The sequence below is a fragment of the Typopeltis vanoorti genome, chromosome 12, assembly GCF_054136105.1.
Source record: "Typopeltis vanoorti isolate ZY-2024b chromosome 12, IOZ_Tvanoo_1.0, whole genome shotgun sequence".
Lineage (NCBI taxonomy): Eukaryota > Metazoa > Arthropoda > Arachnida > Uropygi > Thelyphonidae > Typopeltis > Typopeltis vanoorti.
In genome coordinates, this window is record NC_143560.1 from 40140882 (window position 1) to 40165677 (window position 24796).

At 32.8% G+C, this 24796-nt stretch overlaps 1 protein-coding gene across 3 annotated transcripts in view; it reads left to right on the top strand.

The window, feature by feature from the left end:
- The window catches only part of LOC150100723 (interleukin-1 receptor-associated kinase 4-like), a 206311-nt gene extending 199654 nt beyond the window's left edge, over nucleotides 1-6657 (top strand). For 2 of the 3 annotated variants that reach the window (XM_090402006.1, XM_090402009.1), the window contains one exon: nucleotides 6410-6657. In XM_090402006.1, the coding sequence (XP_090258132.1) occupies nucleotides 6410-6508 (99 nt within the window). In that variant the 3' untranslated portion in view covers nucleotides 6509-6657. The remainder of the gene's footprint in view (nucleotides 1-6409) is intronic. The other variant, XM_090402007.1, reaches the window with a different exon arrangement.
- Nucleotides 6658-24796: the final 18139 nt, after the last annotated feature.

Genomic DNA, 24796 nt, shown 5'->3' on the forward strand with positions numbered 1-24796 from the left:
ATAGGCCTGCAACATGGCATCCTATCACAACACCTCTTTCACACTCTGTCAGTTCCCTTCTTGCAGCTATTTCACCTGGACACAGTTGCACTGACTTGGGAGCATCATACTGCTCCAATTTATACTGGCTATAAATACATGACTTATTACATACCAAGATTCACCTTGCCCATGGTGGCATCCATTGATTTCTTTCCAAGCAGTGTGTGTGTCTGCTTGGAAAGTGAAAAAATACCATTGTTATAAGGATGAATATTATTAGTGTATGCTACGCTGTAAAAAAAACAAACAAACAATATAAAGATTGTTTGTTGTTTTTTTTCTTTGTTTGTGTTCCCTAAGTTTGCCAGTGTAGTACAAGTTATATTCAGCAGTCAGTGAAATGGGTAACTTGTCAGACAAAGTTACCCATTTAGTAGGAGTGTCTGTAACTAGAACAGCTCAATTGGTTGGTGTTTCAAGAGCAACAGTCTCCACAATTATGATTGTGTACACAAAGCATGGCAAGACTCTTCACCAGGAAGAAGAATAGTGGCTGAAAACCGAAATCGAATGAGAGTGACTATCGAACACTGACAAGGATTGTGTCCAAACAACACAGAACTACTGCAGCAAAAGTGACATGCAATTTTGCCATTGCGACTGCCGATGTGTGGGATGGTGCTGGTGCATTGTCTTGATGAAAGAGCACTTTTTTGTGTGCCAATCTTGGCCGTTTTTTCTTCAGTTATTCTTTTAAACAGTCCAATAATGACACATAATAGATTCCTGTTATTGTCTTACCCTTTTCCAAATAGTCTATTATGATAATTCCTTGGGAATCCCAAAAAACAGTGGCCATCACCTTCCCAGCTGATGGCTTTTATCGGTGCTCTTTCACTGGCCATTGTCCACTGTTTTGACTGCTGCTTGGACTCAGATGTGTAGTGGTGGATCCAAGTTTCATCTACAGTCACAAATCGATGCAAAAAATCTTGAAAATTGCGATTAAACATAGCTAAACGCTGTGTTGAAATGTCTTTTCACATGCGTTTTTGATTGACAGTCAACAATCATGGCACCCATCGTACACACAGCTTTTTCATGTGCAATTTTTCGTGCAGGATATTATACACCCATTCAGTTGAGATGCCTACAATCTCACGCACTTTCACTCAGCGGTCTTCCATAACAATACCATGGATTTTGTCAGTCATTTCCTTCGTAATGACCTCAGTCAGGCGCCCAGAGTGTGCTTCATCTTCGATGGACTTATGACCACGTTTAAACTCATTTATCCAAAAATAAATAGTCTTTAATGCTGGTGCAGAGTCCTTATGAATTGCATCTAACTCGGCTTTGATCTGCGCAGCCATCTACTTCTTCAAATAAGTGTTTTATCACTGCACAAAACTCGTTTTTCCTTCATTTTTATAAAAAATGCTAACACAGTCGTTTTAAATGTTTGCCAAACAAGAACTATGTGTCACACATGGCTAAAATTTTGCCAGGGATCATGAAAAAGATGATACGTGCCAACACTGGTATGAATAAATGAAAATTGTGTTGCGATCTATTGGAAATTTACCAAACTTTTCAAACAACTGTCGTAAAACATGGACAGCTGATGACTGGAAACAAGTAATTTGGTCCGATGAGTCAGCATTTACTTTATTTCTAACAACAGGTCAGGTTTACATGTGGAGAACTTCCAAGAAAGCATACAGTTTGAACTATCTGGTTCCAACTGTCAAACATGGAGCTGGATCAGTGCTGATAAATAGTCAAGTTACTGCCTGTGCATATAGACATTCTTGCTGATCAGGTATGTTCTGTGGTCCAAATGTTGTTTCCACAACAATGGTGTCATTTTTTAAGATGATCATGTGCCCATACACATAGCCAGAACAGTTTAGTCTTTTACGTGTTTCTTTATTAATTAATTTACTATGCCACAGGTTGCTCTTAAAATCAGAATTATCCTTCATGGGGAACAATTTACTAAACTAACAGGAAAATTATCGGTTCTACAAGGTAAGCTTCGAGCACAGATTGCCTTCCTCAAAAAGTTCCGTGATACTAAAGTTATTCTCACTTTCGCTAGATTTAAAGAAACAATTCGGTCGCCTGGAGCCCACTCTATTTATATATGTGCAAGTTTTTCCTTAATTCGTAATGAACTTCGTACTGCCAAAAAGGAATTAGCTTCTAATATCAATTATATATCAGTTCTCGAAGAAGACATTTCAGCTGTTCTTAATGAAGATTTATTGGATATTGTTCTTCGTTTATCAAAACAAACCTTATCCCAGTGTTATGAGAGAAATTTTCAAAATCTTATGCAAAAATACAATTCTTTATATAACAAGCAAAAGAAAAACCTTACCTCTGACGGTACGTCTACAAATAAATGGATTGTAAACGTTCCAATCGCCCGTTATCCAACGCTGAAACCAGTGCTTTAGCAAAGGGCCTTGATTTTGCTCTTATTCCTTCACGCATTCCTTATCTTGATTTCTTACATAATATAGAACGCAATCTATCAGGACTTCCTAGCGAAGATGCCAACAAACTACGTTTTGAAGTTGCGACTTCGTTATTCAAAAGCAAATTACCTCCCGTTATCCAACGCTGAAACCAGTGCTTTAGCAAAGGGCCTTGATTTTGCTGTTATTCCTTCACGCATTCCTTATCTTGATTTCTTACATAATATAGAACGCAATCTATCAGGACTTCCTAGCGAAGATGCCAACAAAACGTTTTGAAGTTGCGACTTCGTTATTCAAAAGCAAATTACCTCCATGCAATTTATCAAATGCTGAAATCAAAGGTCTAACTTTTTTAACAAAAGATAATACAATATCCATTTCTAAGGCCGATAAAGGAAAAGCTATTGTAATCATGAATAAGACTGACTATGAGACAAAAGTATCCAGCCTATTAGAAGACACGACCTACCAAGAGATCACACGTAATCCTACTAATTCACAAATTAAACAACTAAATAAATTATTTGATGAGGTTATCAGTTGGGATCATAACTATGTGGATAAAATACGCACCTACTTTGGAAGAACTCCTTGTCTATATGGATTCCCAAAAATCCATAAAGAAGGCTGTCCTGTATGACCTATCGTGAATTGCATTGATTCTCCAACTTATCGGATTGCAAAAATATTATCACGTTCCTGAAGTACTCTCACTGGTCATTCCAGATCCTATATAAAAAACTCAACAGATTTTCTTGAAAAAATCAAGGATATTAAAATTACAGATTCTGAAATGTTAGTCAGTTTTGACATCATTTCTCTGTTCACCAATATCCCATTAACTGACACAGTCAATTCTTTATATGAAGATTACCCTCCAGATATCGCAAGGATATTCGAATATGTCATCCACTCAGGTTATTTCAGTTGGAATAACAAAATCTACAAACAAATTGAAGGTACTCCTTCTGTCTCCACCTTTGGCAAACGATTATTTGAAACAATTCGAAAATACTATGTTCTCATTCATTCATCCTCAACCATCTCTTTGGTACCGTTACATCAATGATGTTTTTGCTGTTTGGCCACACACACACACACACATACACTGAAGATGAACTTTCCACTTTTCTACAACGGATAAATAACCTTTACCCACACATCCCATTCACTATGGGAAAAGAAAACTCTGGTACTTTACCATTTTTGGACATCCTCCTTACTAGAACGTCTTCTGGTACCTTATCTACAAGCGTCTTTCGAAAACCCACATTTACTGGCAGATACATTCACAAAAAGTCTGCGCACCACACTTCTCAAAAATTTGGCATTCTTAAATCTCTAATTCATAGAGCACATAAAGTTTGCTCTTCCCCAATAATCTTACAACAAGAACTTTCCATCATTAAAAAGTTTAATGGAATCAAATGATTACAACTCCAATCAAATTCAACAGATACTTGACTCTTATGTTCCAATACCTACAGTTTCTTCAACAATCCGCACAGTTCCTATTCCATACATTCCAGAAATCTCAGAACCTATAGGTAGAATTCTGAAAAAGTATCAGTTGATTCCAATATATATTCCTATCAACAAAATTTCTTCTTTATTACCTTCTACAAAGGATAAACTGTCTTCTCTATCTTTGGCTGGCGTTTACCAAATACCTTGCAAATGCGATGTCTCTTATTTTGGACAAACTGGCCATTCTTTGGAAAAAAATAATAAAAGAACATCAATATTATATTGATTATAACAAACCTCTGAAGTCTGGTCTGGCACAGCACAGTATTGACTCTACTCAATAGTGTCCAGTGGGATAAAGCTGTTCTCCTCCATAGATGCAGATTCAAATATGAACGCTTATTCAAAGAAAGTTGTGAAACTATCTTACACTGACTGAATTTAAATAGAAATGACTGTCTGTCTCTCTCAAAGATCTGGGAGACTTTTATTTTATGTAAAAAACCATTTATCTTAGTAGATTAAATTTTTTATTTTCTATTATTTCCTAGCACGCGGTAACGATTGTATTTTAATAGGTGATCCACCAAACGTTTTGCTTGTATTCCATTCCTATTACTGTAACAGACACTGAAGATGTACTATTAATTTTAGTAAGAAATATTTGTCCTTTTATTAATTAAAGATATCACTGTGGCTTTTACGTGTTTCTTTATTAATTAGTTTAGTCTTGGTTTGAGGAGCACTAGGAAGAACTTCAACATCTGCCCTGGCTAGTTCAGTCACTTGACTTGAACATCATCAAACCATTTTGGTCAATTTTGGAGAGCAGAGTGAGAAGAAAATTCCTTCCTCTAACATCTCTAAGGCAATTGGCAGATATTCTGATTGATAAATGCTACAATATTCCACTGAAGACTATTAAAAAGTTGTATGAATCTATTCCAAGATGGTTGACAGCTGTATTAAAGGCAAATGGTGGTCCCACGCCTTAATAATAAAGACATATCGCCTATTTTCCAGGAGTTCACATTATTTTGTCCAACCCCTGTGTGTGTGTGTGTGTGTGTGTGTGTGTGTGTGTGTGTGTGTGTGTGTGTGTGTGTGTGTGTGTGTGTGTGTGTGTGTGTGTGTGTTTTAGTTAGGAAATTATTGACTGTATGTTATCTTACATTAGCTACTTAGGTGGCATTTTTTAAAATTGTCTGTTATTGTTTAATTGCTCTTCTATGATTCTGTACTGAAGATGCCTATGACACTTATGCTAATATTTACATTAAATAATTTTTTTACATGAGTTTTCCTCTGTTTTTAAATTTCTTTTCATCCTCTTTTTTAATATGACACCTCCACTGATACCATCTCATCTGTTCACTCCTCCCCTGATATTTCTCAGAACTCTCATATATCTGTGGTCTCCAGTCTTTGATCAAATGTTTTATGAAGTTTCTAACCCAGCTCTCAGATCCATAAGTTAAAATTGGTTTGAACACAGTCTTGTATACACCTAGTTTAGTGTTTTGACTGATTTCTATTTAGTGTTTGACTGGCATCACTGATTGTTGATCTGGAATGGCACAATTTGTCAACAATTTACTGAAGACAAGTCTGCAACATGGCATTGTATCTTGACACCTCTTTCAAACTCCATCAATTTCCCTCTCACAGCCATTTCACCTGGACCCAGTTGTACTGACTTGGGAGCATCATATTCCTGCAATTTATACAGGCCAAAAACACCTGACTCGTTACATGGCACAATACACCTTGCCATATATGGGGGGGGGGGTCATTGACTTCTTTGTATTTCCATATTTAGTTTCATCTTCATTAAAAATTGTGCCTAAATTGGTGGAATGTTTTACTTATACTGTAGGTTTTCCACTGTGAATGCAGTTGAGGTTTTCCATATTCCTATTTATTGTTATAGTTTTTGTCTTTTTATTGTTGATTTCCTGCAGCAAATTTGTCAGCAGTTATTCAGTTTAGTAAAGAAAGTCCTGAAGATGTATTGGATTCAAGAGTATACTCTTGAATATACTTGAATAGTATATTCAAGTATATCTTATATTTCTTGAATATGGATACTTTAATTCGAAACATCCTATATTGGTTACCTGATTGTTACCAGGTTAACATGGAAGAAATGTTTCATAGAATGAAAAATTTTTTCATAAAATGAAAAATGGGAAGGGGGTAAGAACAAGAAACTGTATATGAAGGTTGTAAGCAAAGGAGTCAGGAGTAGGTTCTTTTCATGGAGAGTTGCTGATGAGTGGAATGTATTGCCTGAGAGTGTTAGGAATGTGAACACATTGAATTAATTTAAGGCAATTTGATAGGTTTTGTGTGTGTGTCTTCCATGATCAGTCTCTAATTCCATGCAGATCTGATCTTAATAAGAATAATAATAATAATAAAAAAATTGAATTACATAAGTTTGTAAAATTCAGTAGTTTAGAATTTAGTTACAGATGTCATTTTTATTTGTTGCAGGTTTTGCCAAAAGTGGAAGAACTAAGGAAGCATTTATGAGAAAATATAAAATATATTCTTCCTTGCAAAGGATTTGAATCTAAAATTGTCTTTCAAGCACATTTATAAGTTGGTAATAGAGAATCTTCAGGCCTTCTTAGAAGTTTACAATAATGTATAAAAAACTTCAGTGTCTCTTGAATATTTTATATAAAAATATTTTTATATTTCTACATATTTTATATTAAAAAACTTGATACACTAAATGTCATTTATTTATTTATATATATAATTAAGTGGAATACAGAAGGCACTCATCCATCATAGTTTCATAACACCTTTCTTGTTTGCCCCCCCCCCCCTCCAACTTTTGTTAGGGAAAAAAAAGAAAAAGCAAAGCACATAAGTACATATGTGAAAAATTCAAAACCTACTACTGTGTACCTTTCCAACTCTTACACTTACACTGGCTAGTCTGTCCATGCTTCACACAGTACTGTTGTTTGCTAGTTTGTTAATGTTCTCAAGCTATCGTTTTTTTTATCCTGTACATGAAACGCTGCACAAGAACTTGTAGCACATAAGTGCTGTGTGTGTGTGTCAACATGGTGCAGGTAAAGAATGAGAAAAAAGAAGTCTGTTGACATTTTTCTTAAGGAGCAGAAGGTTAATGAGGAAGGTTGTTCCAGAGGACAGAGGTAGATGGAATAAATGAGGAAGAGGAGAAGTGGGTTTGATGTATTTACAGTTGTATTGAAAGGAATGTTGGAGCTTCTGTTCTTGTTTTAACAGGCCCAACAGTAAGCAGAGGAATGATGTTTTCCAGTTTACTGGAGCAGTGACCATAGAGGTAAGTGTAGAAGAGACACAGAGCTGAAACATTGCAACTGAGAGATAGAGGTGGAAGTAAGTCTCTGAGGGAAGTGTCATCTGTGAACCAAATTGCTCTTCACTGGACAGCATCAAGAATTTTTAGGGAAACAAGTAGTTTCACTACCAAAAATATGTGGTATTTCCAAGAATTAATAGTCTAATGACAATTAAGAGTGAAATTGGAAATTTTGGATAACTTCATGATAAGAGATTTTTTTTTAATATTTGACTCTGGCTTTATTTTTTTGTTTGAATATTTATGGTACAGTGTTAACTGACAGGCTAAGCATCATTAGATAAACCCTATTATGAAAATCAAACACAGTTTGACTGATATGTAGATCAACATTCTTCAATGTTTGATTAGGAAGAAAGAATGGGCTGCTGTGCTAGTTTAGCATATGGTTGATCAGTGGAGTACTTTGTGTTTATCAATGAATTGCTTCAGTTGTCACATGCTTCTTTGCATAGCATATGTTGTTGGATTCTTGGAGGAAAGAAGCAAGGAGTTGCTGACTGATTATGAAGGTATAAAGAAGTATAGTGAAATTATGAATGCATGGATGGAAGGATAGAATTACATGTATTCTGACCATGAATTTGAATCTTATGCTGATAATGTTTGTTTTCTTCAGTGATTTAAAGTTCAGATTAGTTTGTTTTGGATCTTCAGTCCTTATTAGGATAAGGTCCACATGCCAGATTATCATTTTAATTATATTTATTATTAATATCATCATTATTATTTTGCAATGTTTGCTGTGCAATTTTTTCAGATTAATTAATGTTGGCTTATTTATTAGTACTTTTTTCTTATGAAAAGATGGATGGTGTTACACTGGAGGGAAATTATATTCTTGTGTTTGTGTTGTATTTTACACTAGGATAAGCAAACAATAAAAATTTGTACTATATTAATTTGTACTTAGCCTGATTACATTGGTACTGTAATCAGGCTAAGAACCAGACAAGTCTTAGATAGTAAATAGGGAAGTGGCTATACACCAAGTGATGAAAGTAGACATTCTTCACAAGCATCCATGCTAAGCTTCAAACCCATAGCTTGTTGAATGGAGAGTGGATATGTTATCTACCCAGCAAATGGTTATCTTGGTCAACTCTCAACGGGGTTTTGTGAAACACATCCTAAACTTAGGGTATACTGGTTAGACTTTTAAGTATCTGCTACATCTTGGATCCTGAGCAAGTGGAAGGGTGATCTTCTCTCTGAAGATCACTTTAGAGAGAAATGGGAAAAATGAATGAACAGATGCCACAGCATGTGTGCACGTACACAAACACACAAAATATGTGTGCATATTAATTTTTATTATTATTATTTTTTCATTTGGTCATATTTAAAGCCAAACTGCGTAGGATTGTTGTCATGATCCCTAAAGTCTATGAGAGGAATTGATTTATATCAGGGATTCTCAACCTATGGTATGCGTACCACTGGTGGTACGTGAGCCACTGCCTTACTGGTACACAGGGCCGAGCCATGTGGTTGTGCAGATTGTGCACCGCACAAGGGCGCTTGAAGATAGGGGCGCCATTTCACCACGGAAAATAATAAAAAAATATATATATAAATTTTCTTATTCTTGAATTATATAGTTTGAAGTGAAATGTTATCAATATTACCACAGATTTTATTTCACAGAGTAAGCATCAACTCAGCAAAAATTGTATATTCTCGATTGTTTCTTATATTTTTAGTGGAAATTATTAGTTTAAGTCAGACCGTGAATTCATTCTTACGCTGTGCTTTGCCTAGTACCATTGACAGGATGTAGCATAGACGCAGCCTGCCTCACAGCACTGCTTAATAAGGGCGCTCGTTCAGCTGTATTACGGCAACAAGATATTTTACAAAAATACAGCGTTTAGTTTACTAAATAAAAAAGCGCCATTTCCCATTGACAGTTAAATATGTGCTTATTATATTTTATTAATAAAAAAATTAGTCATACATACTAAAACTAAACATTTTAGAACCCACTTATTAGATACTTAAGGAAACAACCCATAAAGTATCATACGATGTGAATTTCATAAACTTTTATAGTCTATATATAAATATATATATTAAATTATATTATGCATGAATTCTCCTACTCAAATTACAAATCTGTCTCCCCGAATTTTACATTTGAGTGATAATTCGCTCGCTGCAGTAAACAATACGCTATCCCCAACAGCCATTATACTGCAGAAACACTAAAACCAATTAGTTTTATCATGTCACTGGATAAGGTTCACAGACATCATTTGCAGACTGCATAATATATATTTTTCAACAAATAGTGCAATTACAGACCACTGGGAATATAAACACTAACTAATTAATCGCATCTTCCCTCCAACAAAAACTGCTATATACAGCAGGTGCAACATATGGTTTTGCTTGACACTACCCCGTCATGAATGTGTTAAAACTAAGAAATATATAGTGAATGCATTTCAGATATTATGGAAATCGGTTTAAGAGAATTAGCATTTCAATTCGGTTGTCAGCTTGTTTTGTTTGGGTAGTGCGATCTTTTGTTAATACTGCACCAATCATATGCGCTTCTTAATAGTGGCTTTTTCTCTATTATACTGGCCTACAATCACACACATCTTTCACTTCTCATTAGTAATTTGTCAAGGATTGTTCATTACGTATCTCAAGTCTTAAATTACTGGTAATTTTTGCTTGATATAACGGGAAAGAAGATGACTCTATTTGGGTAGATAACTGATTGCACACAAGGAAACCGCTTATGTGCTTATTATATTTTATTAATAAAAAAATTATAGTCATACATACTAAAACTAAACATTTTAGAACCCACTTATTAGATACTTAAGGAAACAACTCCTAAAATATCATACGATGTGAATTTCATAAACTTTTATAGTCTATATATAAATATATATATATTAAATTATATTATACATGAATTCTCCTACTCAAATTGCAAGTCTCTATCTCCCTGAATTTCACATTTGAGCGATAATTCAGTGATGGAGAATAGAAGATTCTTGGTAAGTCATACCCATTTTCGGTTTTTTTTTCCTGAAAACTTCAGTTTCCAAAAATTGCCACATATATCTCGCAGCACAATTTTTTTAGCTTTAATTTTGGGAAAAAAGTGCGAGTTATAGTCGAGTAAATATAGTAATTTTTTTAGCTTTCAAATTGTTAAGTATGGATCATTGGTTAAAGACTGGATTTATAAAACGCACAAAAGAGAGCAATATAGCAGATATAGAAATAAGCAATTTCACTCCTCTCATTGATGATAAATTATTTATATTAAGTAAAAATGTATAGTATCTTTATAAATTTTTTTCTATTAAAAATAAATCATATTTTTTTTGTTTAAATGTACATCTAAATTCAAATAAAACAGACATTTACAATGAAATATATTTTTATTTATTTATTATTATTATTATTTTGAAAAGGTACTTGGTAATAATGAAAATTAAAGAAGGGGTATGCGGATATCTGAAGTTTCAGAAACACTGATCTATCCAAAAATATTTAGTCTGAAACATAGGCGTATATTACGATGTTCATTTTCTTAAATTTCGCTTCGAATTTGGATAGATGAAATAGCGTCTATCCAAATACGCACTTACATATTTTTTGGAGTAATTTCAATTTTGAATGTATTGTGTATTCTGTGTTTAAGTGACTTTGGACAATTTGACTTTGAATTTAATTGTGTACATATTTTTAGATTTTTGATAGACAAATAAAATTTTAAAGATAATAGTTTATAAATTATAAACATATTAATCAGCTGAAGGGCCATAGCTAAAAATCCCGTATATATGCGGGATAGACTATCGGTGCATCAGGCTGACGCGGCTCGAATTAAATTAATAAACATAGGTTATTTTATGAGCTATAAAACCCTTTAGATGAGCTTTGTTTACACAACTGCAATTGGCCCTTTCTTGATAATTTTTGGTGTATTTTTGCATCATTTCATTTTGTGCGTTACATTAACAGTGTTACTGTGCAGTTGCCTTTTGTTTTAAAAAATATATTTATTGTTGTTTAGTAAATTTTTGTGAATTTGGATTATTATTCACGTAAAGTAAGTACATCTATTATATTTTTGCTAAGTTTGAAAATCAGTTAAATTGTTTCATTTTAGTTAATTATCTTATTTTGAAAACAAAAGATTTTTATGTTATGTTGGGTAGATGTTAGATGTCTAGAAAATAAATAATTTTCAATAAGAAAATTATTTATTTTCTAGACGTAGAAAATTTATTTATTTTATTTATATATTTGTTCTTGTTCTGGTTGGAAGACGTTGGGATGGGGTCCTTTTACTAATTGCTTTGATAAATAATTTTAATATTCTAGAAATTTCTTAATTATTAAACAGTTAACAGAATGTAAAAAATATTAAATAAATATCACTCACATATCATTCAGTGGCTAATATCTCTACATGTTAATTTTCAAAAAATCCCTAAAATGTAAGCATATTTATTATTCAAAACATCTGAAAAATCAAATTCTGTAATAATAATAATAAAAAATAGTCAGTCTTGGGCCATTCACCTTAAAAATAATAGTAGGTTAAAGGGTTAAAAAATAAGTTTAAGGGAAAATTTCAGAAATTATTATTTATTTTGGTGGACAACTTTTACCGCTCTTCTTATTTTAAAATCTAACCAAGTGTGTTAATCCCTAGATGTCGGGAAAAAAGCCAAAGAAGTTTTCTGGTGCACAAAACAGGAAAAGACAATTGCAACGAGTACAACTGGAACATAAATTGGCTGGATTGCTGAATAAATTTTTAACTTCAGGACCATATAAAAAACGAAGAACAGAAAGTTCTGTTGAAGCAAATAGCTCTACTACAGAAAAAGAGTGGACACAAAATAACTATGAAGAAACAAATGTTATTGCGAAAATGAAACTGGCCTAACTGGACTGTCTACAGAAGTTGCAGCAGAAGAAATATTGGATTCCGATTCAGTGAAACACGAAACTTCAAATTTTACTTTAAATTTTAATGTTAATGATCCAGGTACTTGGCCGAATCATATAACTACCAAAATTAGAGATTTTTTAGTTGAGCATTGCCCGCATCAAGTAGTTAATAAAGAATTTCCCAAAGATGAATCTGGCCACAAGTTTTCCGATTCATACTATTATCGAACTTTAGCAAATGGAGAAAAACTTTTACGAAGTTATTTAGTTTATTTAGATTCGCGAAATTCAGTTTTCTGTTATTATTGCAAAATATTTGGTAGTCAAAATTCACAACTTACTAATGAATATGGTTGTAATGATTGGCAACATTTGAGTCATAAACTAAAAATACACGAGACAAGTTCCGCGCACATTAAAAACTGTTAGAAATACAGCAAACTTAAAATGTCGTTGATTAAGAGATGCATTATTGATTGCACACAACAAAGATTATACAAAACTGAGAAAAAATATTGGCAATTGGTTATAGAAGGTGCTACATAATACAATATTTATCAAGACAGTGTATAGCTTTTAGAGGTTCTTCCCAAAAACTTTTTTGAAAATGATAACGGCAATTTTATAAAGTTAGTAGAAACTGTCACTAAATTTGATTCGATAATGGCAGAACACTTGCATCGCATCCAAACATCACAAAAAAGGGACATTACTCATTATTTAGGTGATAAAATACAAAATGAAATCATCCGTATAATTTCTGAAGCTATAAAACAAAAAATTTTAGAAATGGTTAAAGAGGCGAAATATTATTCATTAATTCTTGACACTACTCATAAGCCATACAGAACAATTATCTATTGTTATTAGATTTGTTAATCAAAATAAAGATACAAATATAGCAGAAATTCATGAACATTTTTTGGGTTTTCAATCTGTTCATTTTTAATCATTTTGGATTTACGTGCCCAAGCTTATGATAACGGTTCAAATATGCGAGGCAAACATAATGGACTGTAGAAAAAAATACTTGAAATAAATTCAAGGGCGTTTTTTATTCCGTGTGCTGCTCATTCATTAAATTTGGTAGTTAATGATGCAGCTAAGATATCCTGTGAAAATGTAGATTTTTTGGGATAATGCAGGAATTTATAATTATTTTTCAATATCTGTGAAGCGTTGGGCTATATTAAAAAACATTCATGTTTTAAATTTGAAACCACTTTCTGCTACTAGGTGAGAAGGTAGAATAGAAGCAATGAAGCCACTTAAAAATAATATCAAGGAAATTTATCAGGCTCTTTTTGATATTACGGAAGATAACTAAAGATATCGATTTTACAGTTCAGGCTGACAACTTAATTTCAAAGATTTATTCGTTTAAATTTATTTGCTCTGTTCATGTTTGGTACAAAATCTTAAGTCTTGCAATGTTGCAAGCAAAATAATGCAGAATCCGACATTTGATATAGGAAAAATTACAGAAAATCATGATTATGTTATACAAGAATTAAATACTCACCGAACAGACCAATATTTTGAAAATATTCTTAGAACCGCAAAAGAAGTGGCAAACGATCTTAATATTGATCCTATTTTTCCAGACATTCGCAAAAGAACAAAAACAAAAATGTTTGGTTACGAAGCATCAGATGAGACAACGCATGATCCTAAACAAAATTTTAAAATAAATATTTTCTTCGCGATTTTAGACACGACATTAACTTCAGTCACGAAAGATTCATACTGTTAAAAAAACATAGCGAGGAATTTAAAGTTATAAGAGACATTAGCAAGTTAAAAGATTGGAGCGATATTAATGGTATGACTTTATTTGAGGAATTAAAAACTTTGCAATGTTTTATTAAAAAAAAGAGTTGGCTCCTCAGGATGTTTTAAATTATATATACGAAAATAAATTAACCGACATATTTCCGAATACTGCGATTGTGATGCGTATTTATTTAACATTATCAATATCCATAGCATCAGGGGAAAAAAGTTTTTCAAAACTGAAACTAATAAAAAAATTATTTGCAGTCAACAATGTCTAGAGAGCATCTAAGGGATTTATCAATTATATCAATTGAAAATAATATTATGGATTCATTAGACATTAAAGATATTATTAAAAATTTTGTGGCGGCTAAAGCAACACAGATAAATATGTAAAATAAATCTACATTTATACTAATTGTTATAGAGTTAAAAGCATATATATATATATATATATATATTCTCTTGTATTTATATATTAAGGAATAAACATTTTTGAAAATTTTTATTATTAAAAATTCCTTATTAATGAATTTCATTGATTACAATGTTCTACTACTGTTAAATAAAATTTATTTTTTTTTGTGTATGTGTATAAACTGTTTTGTACTTTTAAAAAAGTAAAATTTTTCGCAAAAATTTTCCATGGAAACTTATTTTATGGGGGGTGCTGAAAAAAATTTTGCAGAAGGACACCTCCTACCCACGGCACGGCCTTGCTGATACATCTAATATCTTGAATTAAATATAGTAGTACGCCACTGGAAAAGGTTGAGAACCTCTGATTTATATGATTCTCCAATATTTTTTGGGAGAGAAGCTTTATAGTTTGGACTAAATTGGCCAATATTTTGGGGGAAAATCTGCAAGCAGTAGAATGTATCACAAGTTTTTTTTTTTTTTTTTTTTTTTCATTTTAAATGTTATTTATTCTGCTTTTTCTTCTTCAGTAGCCATTTTCTGCCCACTGCTAGATGAACCCCCCCCCCCATATTCCTCCATTCAATTCTATCTTGAGTGCTTCTCTTATACTGAGTTCCAGCCATCTCTTTAATCTCATCCTCCACCATCTCTTTGGTCTTCATGTCTCTCTTTCCATCTCTGGAATACCATTCTGATATCAACTTTGTCCATTGTTGAATGTTACTACTTGCAATATGCCCATTGCCATCTGTATCTTTTTAATGGCTTTTATAATATTTTTCTTACCCTAGTCTGAGCTATGACCTAAGTATTATACACTGTCTTTCTTGAATGGTAATACTAAGTAGTGATCTTTCCATTTTCCTTTGGATAATCCTCAATTTGTTGGTCAGTTTTTAGTCAAAGTCCACATTTCACTTCTGCATGTCATGACTGGATGTATACAACTGTTGAATATTTTTTTAAGGCAGATTGGGATGTTTCCTTTAGGCACTTAACAGTGTTTTCTAAAGGCTATCCAACCAAGTTGAAGTCTATGTATAGTTTTGTTCTTCACAGTCTTTCTTGACTATGATCTTTTGTCATAGGTAAACAAAGGGAATTACTATATCAGTTTCCTGTTTCCTGTTGTTCCATTTGTACTGGCTTTATGGTGTTGTCTTTGTTTATATTTAATCCTTTATTTTTTATTTTCTGCATTCAATTCATTGATTATTTATTGAAGTTCTTATGCAGAGTTTCCTAAAAGAATAATGTCAACAGCAAGTCATAGGCGATTTAGTTCTTTCCCATTTACCATAATTCCTCTATTTTTTTTTTTTTTTTTTTTTTTTTTTTTTTGCTCGAGAGCCTAGATTTAGCAATCTTTGGTCATTCCCACATTCACTTTCCATTTGGGTGGCCTGCAGATACTCACCTACATCTACCTGAATAGCTTTATGTTTCCTGACTTCCACATTCTTAATGAGAAAGGCTCTGAATCCATTTAAGTGCAATCATTTGGCATCGTATAAGTCCTTCCCTCATCAAATTCATTTCATAGGTCTACAAAGTTCCACATCATTCCTTATGCACAGCCTATACATTGATTCATATGCAATCACTGCCATCCTCTTCCTTTCATCTCTATCATAGTGTGGCAGCAGACTTACAATCTTGACTCTCCTGTTGTCCTTTTATAAGAAATTGAAAAGTATACAAAGTATATCTATTGTAATAAAAAAGTGTTAAGTGAATGTGAAAAGAAAAATAAGAAAATTATTGATATAAATTATTAAGAAGCCATTATTTTTCTGTATAAAGATGTAAAATATACTAAACTTTTATGAAGATAATTCATAACAAGTGTCTGAAGTATGGAAGGAAAAATAATTAAAGAAAAATATTAAAATTTTGGATGTAATTGAAAAAATAGAAAAACCTATAAAGGAGAAACAATTAGCATATAGATCATTCTTTTAAAAACAAGGAAACAGAAGAAAAGTAAAGGAAATACAGCTAAAACCACAGAAAATAACCCTTATCGAGATTCTTGAGATCAATTATTAATAAATCCCAAGATAGATTTGTTAATAAAATAGAAGATATAAATGGAAGATAAGAAATATGCTACAAAATATTAAGAAAATTAAATAATAAAGAAAGTGATACAGCTCAAATCAATATGTATAAGTGTAAGATAAACAATGGATAGACTATTATAAGAATTTATGGGATGTTTGTTAACACACACACAAAAAAAAAAAACAGTGAAGAAATTAATATATAGAGAACTGATTAGACTGGAAGACCTAAAAGGAATAAAGGTATTGGTAGAAAAGTAACTGGATTAGATGACATAAATACAAAGCTTTGAAGTATGGTGGAGGTATTTACATCAAAGATTCTTAATTTAATAAATAATTGTTAGAGGAAATGTGAAATACCATCAGAAAAGATTAAAAAATAGGACTATATTTATGTTTAAAAAGAGGAGATAGAGATGATTGTGAAAATTATAGAGGAATACCCTTATAAATGCAGGTTACAGTATATATATATATATATATATATATATATATATATATATACAGGAATACCTCGATTATTGCAATTCTCGATTTATCGCGGTTTTGTAATTTGATACCAAAATTCCAATCATTGCGCTCCAAATTCGAATTATTGCAGCTGTGAGATGCAGTCCACTACATATGCAACCAGTTCGAGTCACGACTCTCCAGGTATCGCTCTCTTGTAGCGTTTCGTTTTTATCCGATGGTGCCTGCTCATCACTCACCAGTAACTGTCCGCCTTTGCTTGAAGTACATGTGGATATTTATTTCTCTTCTTATTTACCCCTACAATGAATGCTAAAAGAAACAAGGATGATATCAAGTCTACAGCTATAAGAAACGTAGAGTGATCAGCTTAGAAGATAAGTTGCATATGATAAATAAGTATGAAGCAGGCATAACCAAAGCCAAAATTGCAAGAAAGTACGGTCTAAATGAATCAGCCGTTTGCCATATTTTAGACCATGCTGCAGACTCTATCTTCGATCTAGGACTAAAAGAAATTGAAAAAGATGATGTTCAGGACCTGCTTTAGTCACATGATAAGGAGCTGGATGATGAAGACCTAATTAACCTCGAGAGAGAACGTGCTTACGATGCTCAAATCGATGATAATGACGAACAAATTGACTTGGCACCAAAGGAATTTACCCTCAAAGAAATGGATGAAATGTTTAGAATTGCTGAAAATTTTAAAGAAAAAAATCTTGAATGGCGATCACCGAAAGTTCATCAGGAAATTGAAAATTCCATCCGTTGCTACCGAGTTTTATACGAAGAAAAAAAGAAAGAAAAAATTCCACCAGACAACTCCACCAATTTTTATCCAAGAAAGAATAATTGTATGTACTGTATGTACTTCTTATATATAAATAAAGATTAAAGAATAATCTTGTTTTTCTTAACGAACCTTCATTTTTTACTTAGCACGTTTAACACATTTCTTTTTTACTTGATACGGTATAAAATGAATCAACTGTTCACCATATTTTAGACCACGCAAACTAAAAACAACTAGGACAAAGTGCATCGACCTCGTCTGGGTCCCAAACTACGAGAAACAGAAGCCATCTTATGACTGAAATGAAACGCTATTATCAGTGTGGATTGAAGATTGTAATCAAAAGAGAATTCCTCTTAGTCGTTTGACTAAGAGGAATTCTCTTTTTTTTTGAATTTCAAACAAATTCAAACATTGAATTTGTTTGAAACTTTAAAAAGAAAACAATTAGAAAGCGAAAACGATTCGGCATCAGTAGTGGAAGAAACTTTCTCTGTAAGTTCAGGGTGGTTTGATTGGTTCAAAAAGCGATCGAGCATTCATAGTGTTCGTGTACAAGGTGAAATTGCAAGCGCCGATGAAAAAGCAGCAGCTAGTTTTCCTGGTGAATTGCAAGAGATCATTGAAGGAAATTACACCAATGATCAGATATTTAATGTTGACGAAACAGGCTTAGAAATGGAAAAATTATTATGGAAAAAAATGCCCACTAAAACATTTTTAGCAAAAAATGAAAAATCACAGCCTGGCTACAAGGTTTTGAAGGAGGATGCAACACTTTTACTATGTGGCAATGCTTCTGGAGATTACAAGATGAAGCCTCTCTTTATTTATCGTTCACAAAATTCTCACCCGCTTAGAAGTTTAGATAAAAATTTTCTCCCTGTTCATTGGAGATTCAATAGAAAAGCTTGGATGACAAAAACTATTTTTGAGGATTGGTTTAAAAACTGCTTTTGTCCTGAAGCTGAAAGGTACTACAAGTCATTAAATCTTGATTTTAAAATCTTGTTGATATTAGATAATGGACCTGGTCATCCAACAGCACTGAATGATTTGTGCGAAAATGTAAAAGTTATTTATTTACCACCTAATACCACTTTCATCATCCAGCCAATGGATCGAGGTGTAATCGCATCCTTTAAGGCATATTATTTACAAAGAACTTTTTCACAAGCAATAGAAAAGATTACAGGAGATGAAGCTATGACTTTGATAGAATTCTGGAAGGCATTCAATATCAAAAATTGCATTGAGAATGTCAATGAAGCATGGGGTGAAGTAACGTCTAGCAACCTGAGAGTGCTGTGGCAAAAGATTATTCCTCATTGTGCAAATGATTTTAAAGGATTTGAAAATGAAGTAACCCGTATTATCAATGACATAACGAAGCTTGGCTTCGATCTAGGACTAAAAGACATTGAAAAAGGTGATGTTCAGGACCTGCTTCAGTCACATGATAAGGAGTTGGATGATGAAGACCTAATTAACCTCGAGAGAGAGAGAGAACGTGCTTACGATGCTGAAATCGATGATAATGACGAACAAATTGATGTGGCACTGAAGGAATTTACCCTCAAAGAAATGGACAAAATGTTTAGAATTGCTTAAAATTTTAAAGAAAAAATCTTGAATGGCGATCCTAATCTCGAGCGATCAATGAAAGTTCATCAGGAAATTGAAAATTCCATCTGTTGCTACCGAGTTTTATACAAAGAAAAAAGAAAGAAAAAATTCCACCAGACAACTCTACACCAATTTTTATCCAAGAAAGAATAATTGTATGTACTGTGTGCACCCTTTATATATAAATAAAGATTAAAGAGAATAATCTTGTTTTTCTAAATGAACTTTCATTTTTTACTTAACACATTTAAAACATTTCTTTTTTTACTTGATATATAAAATTTAATTAATAGATTTGAAAAATCCTTGGCAACGATCACCCATTTTACACGCATTATTTATCCTGATTATCACGGATTCGATTATTGCGGTATTTTTCGTGGCAACAATAACCGCGATAATCAAGGTATTCCTGTGTATATATATATAATAATTACTAAAATAAAGAGCCAAAAGGCTTCAATTCTGCAATGCAAAATTATATAAATCAAGTGGATATTAAATCCAGCATTATTTTAAGGCTGAATGTAGAAACTATGAAAGTTTCATAAAAACTGAAGCCTTTTCACTCTTTATTTTAATACATACTTTATGCACTGACCGAGAGTTTGCTTACGAAAAATACACCTCTCCAACACTTCCAAGTTCCTTAGTACTATAAAGAGAGTTTTTGCTCATTTAAGGTTTCTGCCTGGTCTCTGAAGAGAACCAACCAGTTCGAAACAGCTGTGGCCAGTGAAACCTTATCAAAATGGACCAATAAAAGGTGAATATATGGATTGGGCAAGCACTTGTGTTTTATATATATATATATATATGGTCCATGCTAGGGCAACTCATAAATGCTGGCGAATGTATTCCCATAAGCTCTCTGGTCAACTTTTTTTATGAAACTTTCATAGTTTCTACATTCAGCTTTGAAATAATGCTGGATTTAATATCCACTTGATTTATATATATAGTAAAATTCTGAAATACAAACATTTAATTTGAGCTAAACATGGCTCAAACATGCACCCTCTGATCTGGAATCAGATGTGTTACCATTGCACTACCAGCTGAGTAAACCTAGAACTATTATAAACAATCTACTTTCAGAAGAACAAAGCAGTTTTAGACAAGATCTTGTATAGATAATATTTATGTTTTGAAAAAAAAAAATGAGAATTTAATTTGGTGATAAATTTACCCTTAATAGATTAAGGGGAAACTTTTGATAATATACAGCGAGAAAAATTATGAATCTGATGAAAAAACAAGAATATCCATTGCATTTAGTACAGGCTATACAAAGTTCATATAAAGATACAAAAATAAAGTTAAAAGTTAAAAAATAAAGGTAATAAATTAACAGAAGAAACTGTTAGTCTCCAACTCTGTTCAGTAACAATAATATATTATTTTTATAATAAAATATGGAAAGCAATAACGAAACAAGGTTATTGCAAATACAATTTTATGCAGATGATCAGCTTATAAAAGATTATGATCTTCTTTTTTTCAGTATTAAGCCTAGCTGCTCATAGTGTCACTGTTTTCAAGACCACCCCCACCATCTTTCTCTCTTGGTCTTCCTCTACTTTCCTTTCCTTGTTCATCTGTTATTCCTGCATTCTTTTTATGATTTTTTCCATGAAAAATATTAGTGAACTAATATTATAAAAAAATATAAGTTCATAAACCATTCAAAAGGTTTATGAACTAAACAAAATAACCCAACAATACAATTTAAAGATTTCACAAAAGAAAGCAAAATGTATAGTATTTAAAGGCAAATATCATATTAGATCAAAAATGGTCTTAGAAGATAACATTATAGAGAAAAGTAAGATAACTATTTAGGTTGCTTACATATCTAAAAAAAACAAAGATAATAGATGAAAAATTAAATTTTAGAAAATCTGTGGAACAATTTGGATAGTGAATAAAAAAAAAAGATATAAACCTAGCTTGTATTTTGCAAAGAAATTGCTACAGTAGAATAGAGACTATTAAAAAGAAAGATCAAAATAACATACGAGCTGCAAAAATGACATTTTTAAGGACAAATGAAGGTTTTACAAAATTAGACAATATAAAAAATGAAGTTATTGGAAGAGAGTTAGGTATTTATAGTTTAGATGAGAAGGAGAAATAAAATCATCCATCTGTTCCTAGACTGTACGAGTATAGTAAAGAAATAATGATGATGAAAAAGTTAAAACGATCTGAGATTCTCTGAGCAAGTTTGGTAATTTATAGAAATGCAAGGCTCCAATTATCTATGTTATGATAGCCATAGTGAATAAAAAATTAGTTAATTTTAAATTTCAGTGACAATACCTTCTTGTTTCTTCAGAATTCATATCCATCATATTGAGATATGATAGATATGAATTATGAAGAAAGGCTATGATGACAAACAATTCAATGCATAGGCTGTGCAGAAGGAATGGATGCAAGTTTTTGGATGTATGGAGTGAGTCTGAGGAAAGATTGGTTGTGTATAAGAGGGATGGCCTACACTTGAATGCTATCAGCATCAGGAATCTTAAAAAATTATTAATTGATATGAGACATAAGACAGGGAGTCAAGGAAACTGAATTCTGATGGGAGGCAACATGAGAATCTGTAAGATTCTCACAATGTAAGAGTGCCATAGGTAACTGTGTTAACTATGGGAATGGTTATTATTATGAAAATGATTATGAAGAGAGAACAATTCTGTGTTCATCCAGTTTGGATCTATCAAGCATGTGTAAAGATGTCTGCATAAGTAAGGAACTAGATAAGAACAGAGATCTGCAAGTTGTAGAACTGTGTCATGCAGACCACAGACAAGAGTATACAAAAGAGCATGCAGGTAGCTTATTATGTCTGTACACAAATGCTAGGAGTATCAGAAACAAAGGAGGAGTTTGCTGCCTTGGTTAATATGTTGGGACCTCATATTGTAGATATTAGGGCAACTTGCCTAGCAGAAGCAGACATACTGTTAAGTTCTGAATGAAACAAACTGTATTAATTTATATTTTCTTCAGAACTTAACATGCATCTTATATTTTGGCATATACTGATATATAAGGCGAATAAAATTGCGTGTAAATTACCAAAAATGTTAAAAATTTAAGAATCATTTTATTTGTCCATAATGGTTGTAATGTATTTACTGTGAATAGTCCATTATTTAAACTTTGCTAAATTTGTATAAATACTTGTATATTACTGAGAAAAGGCTAATCGGATTAAGTACCGATAGCCAGGAGCAAAACACGTACGCCAAAATACACGTGCACTGTGGAAGGAGAGCACGCAACCCCCCCCCTACACACACCACCGAAGAGTATGGCGCTAGGTGCTGGGAGATGTATGGTGACATGAGCAAAGAGGGAAAAATTTAATGACGTAGTAAGGAAGTGTTGGCGTGGAATTTAAAAAGGGAAGCAGCGCCAGCTCAGAGCTTTTTGGCTGGCTTTTTCTTTAGTCGTCCTCTTCGCTCATCGATGTTTGTCCCCATTCCTTGGAGGGATCATCAAAGCAGAGATCGTAGGAGAATGATCGTGGAAGAACTCCTTGGGAGATCGCCGATTAAGGATTTGCCCAGCAGAGCTGAGTTCCTGATTGCTGCAGAGGCAGCTGAGCCTGATGACCAGTGGACAGCGAGCACGTGTCTTCGTCGCCGGAGATATATCCAGTCCGGACCATTCAGTGGGATAATGCAGACCAAGCAGAACGAAAAGTTGACTTGGAGGTGGTGTTATATCGTGATATGTATGATGTTCTAATGGTTCCCCGGCAATTGGTAAAGTAGAAACTTTGATCTGTTTAGTGAATGTATAAAGAAAGAAAGACTGTGATTATTAGTTGGATATTAAGTTTAGAAGATAGTGATTTTATGCAAGGACTTTTAGAGATATAGTTTAAGAGGGCAGTGTATCTCTGAGACATGAATGAAGGAATTAGGGTTAAATTAATGTCTATGAATGAATAACCTTTAGTATTGTGGAGTTTTAGCTTATGATTTACCTTTGAAAGAATGGTTTAACTGTACTGATATTTATACATGCTAAGATAGAGTAAGAAGGGTTAGATAATTATGTATTTCATTGAAATTGATATTGAAGCTAGCATGTGAAAAGGTTTATTCATGATATGTAATCTGACTAGAGTGAAAATAAATGTTTTCTTTAGATTCAGTAGTTGACTTGCCTGATTTCATTTTCTATTGCACCGCTCATAAATAATCGAACCACGGAGGGAGGTAATTTATAAGGGAAGCTACGACTGCAAACTAAGTTAGAGATACATGAGATTTGAACTACTTTATATAGTTTAAGAAATTAGGGATAGTGTGCTATGTTAAGTTCTGGTTCTTTGATTTTTCATTGTTCAAAAATCTAGGATTCAGAGTGGCGCAGTATAATATAAATTTTCCTTGAATCCGAAGAGAGAACCAGCACCAGCACTGAAACAAAGGAATTGCCATTGTCTATTGGGAATCTCTTTGTCTTTTACCCACGTGCAATATCCTTAAAGTTGTTAATGGCTCAAAGTAAATGTAGAGACTGCATAAATTAAAGAGTTAATGAGATATAATTAAGGTTATAACAGAAAGTGTTGAATTAGGAATTATTAACGATATAGACAGAGTAAACATTATAAGCAAAGTAAGAAGAAATATAAGGAAGTGAGGACGTAACAATACTAAGTGGTATCAAATGCAAAGGATATAGTATTTTTAGGAAGGATAGATAGAATGGGAGAGGAGGGGGGGGGTATGCTGCTAATGATGTTTGAATTCAATGTTGAGACCTATGATTGCACTACTAATAACAGTTTTTCATGTGACAGTGAGGTGGAGTCTAACAAGATTAAATACATAGTAGTGTTGTTACAGACCTGATTGATCAGTTGCTAGTGATGAAGAAATGCATCACCAAATAAATATAATTGGTATGAAAGGAGTAATCATAATGGAGGACTTTAATTATCCAAATATTGATTGACTAGCTGTGAAATCACGAGAAGAATGAAACGAATTTCTCGAGCTATTGCGAGACAATATCTTCAAGCAGCATATGACAGAAGGAACTCGTGGTCAAACAGTGTTAAATCTTATTATAGTGTCAAATGGGATTTCAGTTAAAGACATCTGATATACAGCTATATGCTGATGATGCAACGATATGTAGGGTAATCAGGAATGCTGCTATTATGCAATACTTGCAGAATGATTTGAATAGGCCAGAATTGTGGGTATGTGAAAATGGCTGTCAGTTTAATGTTAATAAATGTAAGGTCATGCACTCTGGTGTGATTAGATATCCCTTGTCATATTATATTGGTGGGATTATACTAGAAGAAACTGATCAGGCTAAGGACCTTGAACTTCAACAGAAAGTTGAAGTTCAAGGGTCATATAGCAAAAAT